General features: G+C 40.8%; 1 protein-coding gene across 1 annotated transcript; it reads left to right on the forward strand.

The window, feature by feature from the left end:
- The first annotated feature begins 580 nt into the window (after nucleotides 1-580).
- LOC101143535 (olfactory receptor 10D1B-like) lies at nucleotides 581-1,516 on the forward strand. The gene has a single exon (XM_019036196.2). It carries the CDS (start codon nucleotides 581-583, stop codon nucleotides 1,514-1,516), a length of 936 nt encoding a protein of 311 aa, XP_018891741.2.
- The last annotated feature ends 4,664 nt before the right edge of the window (nucleotides 1,517-6,180 follow it).

Below are 6,180 nucleotides of genomic sequence, written 5' to 3' on the forward strand. Positions count from 1 at the left end.
TACTAGGATATTTGTGTTACCGATGTTGTTATAATAGGTATGATTTCCATTTGGCAGATGATGAAACTAAGTCTATGAAAGACGTCATGTAAATTGTTTTAACAAGTATAGCTAAAAAATGGAAAGGCCAGGATTCATATTAAGTTTTCTGGTTTCTAACCTAATTATTTTTCTGTTACATTGCAGAGGGCAATGAATAGTGGAAGTTTCTTATGTAAAGACATCACAAGAGTTCAAATAGTAAATATGCTCAAAAAGAATAAATCCATGGTACATAGGCTTCTAACTTAAGTTGAAGTGTTTTAAATATGCCTCTAAACTTCTCATCCTGTAGAAGACAAGAATCTGCCTTTACAAAGCATTCCTTCCATGAGTCGAATAGACTGACTCTAAAATAGGCATTTCCTTATTATCTGATTTTTTTTACATGGGTCTCTCTCTTGCCTTTCATAAGAAGGCAGGTTGTTCCTTGTTAAAAACATAGCCAAAGCACTCATCAGCAAAAAGCTTGAGAACTTGACATTGGTATTTAGACTTTGGTGTCTTGGGTACCTTTCCAAGGTTGGATGTTTTCACAGCCATGAGGAATCTCTCGGTGGTGTCCGAATTCATCCTGCTGGGCATCCCTCACATGGAGGGTCTGGAGACTATTCTGTTGGTCCTGTTTTTGTCCTTCTACATCTTCACCCTTATGGGGAACCTGCTCATCTTGCTGGCTATTGTCTCCTCTGCTCGGCTTCATACGCCCATGTACTTCTTCCTGTGCAAGCTGTCTGTTTTTGACATATTTTTCCCTTCTGTGAGTTCCCCTAAGATGCTGTGCTATCTTTCAGGGAACAGCCGAGCCATCTCCTATGCAGGCTGTGCATCCCAGCTCTTCTTCTACCATTTCCTGGGCTGCACTGAGTGTTTACTGTACACGGTGATGGCCTACGACCGCTTTGTTGCCATTTGTCACCCTCTACGCTACACCATAATCATGAGCCACAGAGCGTGTATCATCCTAGCCATGGGGACCTCATTCTTTGGCTGCATTCAGGCCACCTTTCTGACCACTCTCACCTTCCAATTGCCTTACTGCGGCCCCAATGAAGTGGACTATTATTTCTGTGATATCCCAGTCATGCTGAAGCTGGCTTGTGCAGATACCTCAGCCCTGGAGATGGTGGGGTTCATCAGTGTGGGCCTCATGCCCCTCGGCTGTTTCCTTCTCATCCTCACCTCCTACAGTGGCATCGTCTTCTCCATCTTGCAGATCCACTCTGCCGAGGGCCGACGCCATGCCTTCTCCACCTGCAGCGCCCACCTCACCGCCATCCTGCTTTTTTACATGCCAGTGGTCCTCATTTACCTGAGGCCTACCCCCAGCCCCTGGTTGGATGCAACTGTTCAAATTCTGAATAACCTGGTCACCCCCATGCTGAACCCCTTAATCTACAGTCTCAGGAATAAGGAGGTGAAATTATCACTAAGGAAGGTCTTATATCAGCTGGGCTTCCTTCCTGAGCAGTTGTAGAGAGAAATAAGTAACTAGCGCTTCAACCATACTTCATAGCTTATAACCATTTTTATTTAGTTGTCACACATATTTTTGAAATTGAGGGCACAGGTATTATTATTTCCATTTTACAATGTGGAGACTAAAACTCAAAGTAACTTGTCCAAGGACATGTAAGCTGTGAATGGCAGAATGAGGACTCTAGAGCTGGTTTTGTGACTCTGGGGCCTGTGCTCTTTTGAGGAAATCATACTGCTTGAGAGGGAGGGAGAGAGAGAGAGAGAGATTGAGAGAAACTCTTCTCAGTAGGCAGAACAGCCTGGAGCTTCTGCTTCTCAATCTGTATTTTCTTCATCCTCCTACATCCCCTCCTCCTCTTCATTTCCCTCACACCATGACATTTATTCATCTTGACTGCAGTGACTATATCCTCAAATGCCTGCATTGGATAAGCCCTCATTTTTATTCATCTACAAGTTGTTAAAAATGTTATTCAGTCAAAAAGGAATGAAGAATGCCTCCTACAATGTGGATGAACTTGAAAATCTAATGCTCAGTGGAAAAAAAGCCAGACACAATAGGTCACATATTGTGGGATTCCATTCCTGTTAAATATCCAGAGCAGGTAAATGCATTAAAACAGAGGAAATTGACCTTTTTTTTTTTTTTTTTTTAGTTTGACTGTGGGGTGATGAAAATGTTTCGGAACTCGGTAGAGGTGATGATTGCACAGCTCTGTGAATGTGCTATGTACAACGTGAACGTGAATGTACAAAATTCCACTGATCTGTTCACTTTAAAATAGTTCATTTTTTGTTATGTAAATTTCACCTCAATTTAAAAAATCATTCTCTCAAAAAAAGAAAAGAAAAGAAAAACAAAAAGTGGTTTTTTTTTTGGTGGTGGTGGTGGTGGTGGTGGTGCATCCCAATTTATTTAAACAGCATCCTGTTATTTCTGAGCCATAAGGAAGTTGTATAAAGAGAAAGGCATCTGGCTGGGACTTAAGGCAGTCTCTTATGGGTAAAGCAGAGATACTAGTATGCTGTATCACTTCCAAACCCTGCCTGCCAGGCTTAGACCTGGAAACAGGCCCTGGGTGTGAAGATGCAGCATGTGAATGAGATGTGAAGGTAGGTAGAGGAATCCAAACAGGGGCAACTGTACTGTGATCCCACATTAGAAAGTCTGGCTTTGGGCAGGGCACAGTGGCTCACATCTGTAATCCTAGCACTTTGGGAGGCCAAGGTGGGTAGATCACCTGATGTCAGGAGTTCGAGACCAGCCTGGCCAACATGATGAAACCCCATCTCTACTAAAATACAAAAATTAGTTGGTCATGATGGCGGGTGCCTGTAGTCCCAGCTACTCGGGAGGCTGAGACAGGAGAATCCGTTGAACCCGGGAGACAGTGGTTGCAGTGAGCCAAGATCACGCCACTGCACTCCAGCCTGAGCGACTGAGTGAGACTCCATCTCGAAAAAAAATAAAAGAAAGTCTTGCTCAGTACAACGAAGAGGCAATGCTGGGTCCAAGATGTCATTGTTTGGTGTCTTTGTCTTCTCTGTTGACTAAAAGGGTTAGATTTTGGACCCCCTCTTACATTTCTTTATTTTTTGACTGAAATATGCTAATAATGAGAAATGAGCTATTGTTTTCATAACTGAATTCATTGAGAATCCTATCACACTGGGGAAATATGTTGCTGTGAAGTTTGCTCTAACAGGGCTGTAAAGAGGATGATGGAAGAGGAGAGGGCAGAAGCAGAGACTAGTGCTTTTTCCCCACCCGCACTTCTTAGAATTAGAGAGCAGTAAAGAAACGGCCAGAACAAATGAGCAACACTGTATCCGTGCCTCCAGCCAGTGGGTGAGCCTGCACAGCTCCTGGAAGGGAGACAAACGTTTGCCTGGTCACTACGCAAACTCCTAAAAACCTCTTTCGGTGCTGTTTCCCCCTTGTTTTCCAGTAAACAAGAGCCTAAAAGGGAAGCTAGAAATACATCTCAAATTATTTCAAATTTATTCCAAATCGCAAGCCCTTGTCAAGCCTCTTTGAGTCCACTCTGAAGATCCCTTCCCATGCCTCAGTGTACTGGTGTAGCTGCAGTCAGTAAAAACAGACAAATTTGTAAAGATAAAAGATGAGATCTGATTCCTTTTCAAATCTTCACTCATTCAGATGTTGTTTGATGAATAACTCTGTGCAAGGGTGAGGAATGCAAAATGAAAAAGATATGACCCCAGCTGCACAGAAATCAGAGTCTGCTGGAGAAACAGACATACAGCTAACTAGAACATCCCATCATTAAGCTATGATCAAGATGTACAATACAGCAGAAAATCTGGAGTACATTTTCCTCATTTGAAGAAAGGACCTTACAGAAAAGGTGTTGAAGACTGAAAATGTTGTGTTGTTTTTTCCGTATTAAGAATGGCTGAGGAGTCTTTTCCAGGGAAAGGCAACATACTTCTCAGTCTTTATATGTGCGGGGAGAGCGGTGAGAGATTATCTGGGCAGGTATCACTTAACTGTTTGCCATTTGTGACTAAATGCCTTTGCAGGAAAAAATAAAATTTACTGTGCCTTCTGTTTTCAGGGTTCTTCTCCAGCTCAGTTCTTTGTTCACTGGACTTGATGTCTTGAATAAAAAAACGATATCCCTATCTCCTTAAACAAGTTGACTTCTCTGCTTCTCCCAGCCGTTCTGAGAGATGCTGTTCTTAGGTCTCCAGGTAGTGTCTGAGTTCTCTTTCCACCTAGGCAGGAGCCTAGAATGCCAGCCCCAACCTGGAGGTGTGCAGGCCCAAGTTGGGTGTGAGGGTGAGCTGAGATTTTTCTGTGTTCTATAATCTAAGCGGTAGTGTAAGAAGAACTTGAGAAAAACTGTGAAAGGGAAAACCTCAAACCAGGTAGACAATCCAGAAGAATATTTAACCCACAGGGGCAAAGCAAGACAAAAAAATCAAGTGTCAAGACCAGGGAGGCCAGAGAAGAACAAGAATATTGAAGCGGAGGATCAGAGGATGTTTTGAGCAGAACAGGCTCCAGCCTAGCCTTTCCTGAGACAGTGGGTTCAAGCGTGGTCTAAGAGCGGCGTCCAAGACCTGATGCCAAGTGGATTCTAGTTCCTTTAAAGGCTTCTTTGTTCTCCCCCAATTTTTTTTTTGCAAGACACTCCTGTATTCTCCAGTCACTGTTCCTTTTTTGCTCTTTTCTAATTTTTTTTACAAAACTGATGCCTGTTCTGAGTTTCATTTAGGTGTTTTGTTTTACATATAGTCCCAAGAGCGCAACACTATGATGGGAGCATCCAAAATGAAAACCTATAATGTGGACACTAAAAGTGAAGCTAAGGTGATGGCCACTGACATGGCAGGGGAGGATTGTGAAGAGGAGTTTTCAAAGGAGTGTTCACAGGTGTTGGGACCTGTTCTGTTTATTTCCTACCCTCTCAAGTCCCTTGCTGGTTTGTTCTAAATCAAATTGATTGAAATGAATGAATAACCAGTCAGAAATAATGTTTTCAGTCACTAAATATGCAATTACTTTTGGTCAAGGATACTGACTCCACCTTTGCAAAAATAATTAGTCAAGCTAAGAGAATAGCATTATTACATTATATATTGTATTGGTTCACTTAGGGTAAGAGGGGCAATAATACTTGTTATTGTTGGAGTGCTACATTGGTGAGAAACAATTGAGCCTACTATATATCATTCCTTTATTTTACATTCTGTTTAAAATTATTATTTTAATTATTGTTTTGCTAATAACCTATAATAATGATACCATCAAAAAGCCATTCTTTATTGTCCTGTTGGACAATAAAGAATGTCTGTTTTTAAAAAATATTTTTATTAAATATTAAACATTTAGAAAATAATACTCATGAAAAATACGTAAAATATAAGGAACTGTGATACAATGATACAATGAACACATGCATCCCATTACCTAGTATAAAAAAAAAGAGTAATGCTAGTGCCTTGGAAGTTCTCCGTAGACCTTGGCCTGATCACACATCCTTCTTTCTCTCTAGAAGTTATCATTCTCTAGAGTTTTGTGTGTATTATTCCCTTGATGTTATTTGCATTTCACCTGCTATGTCTGTGTCCCCAAACACCTATGTTTGTAACCCTTCTTTACAAAGCTTTGAACTTTTATTAATACAATTCAACTGAAATTGGCTTTTTTCACTTAAATATTACATATATATTTCAATTTCCTCCCCTTTTATTTTTAGTTGACACACAATAATTTTACCTTTATGGGATACAGAGTGATTTTCCATATGTGTGCACAACGTGTAATGATCCAATCAGGGTAATTAGCATATCCATCACCTCAAACATTTATCATTTCTTTGTGTTGTGAACTTTCAAAATCCTCTCTTCTAGCTTTTTGAAAGTATATAGTAAATTATTGTTGACCATATTTACCCTATTGTGCTGTAGAACACTAGAACTTCTCCCTCCCATCTAGCTGTAACTTTATATCTATCAACCAACGTTTTCTTATCCTACATTTTCCCTTACCCTTCCAAGCCTCTAATAACCACAATTTAGGATCCCTTAACGCATAAAGAAACTCTCTGAAGGTAACTTCTAGAATAGGCTGAGGAGATGTGGACAGAGGTCCTAAGAAATATTATGGTCATAATTCATTCACATCCTAACGTA

The sequence above is a fragment of the Gorilla gorilla genome, chromosome 9, assembly GCF_029281585.2.
Source record: "Gorilla gorilla gorilla isolate KB3781 chromosome 9, NHGRI_mGorGor1-v2.1_pri, whole genome shotgun sequence".
In the NCBI taxonomy this organism is placed as follows: Eukaryota; Metazoa; Chordata; class Mammalia; order Primates; family Hominidae; genus Gorilla; species Gorilla gorilla.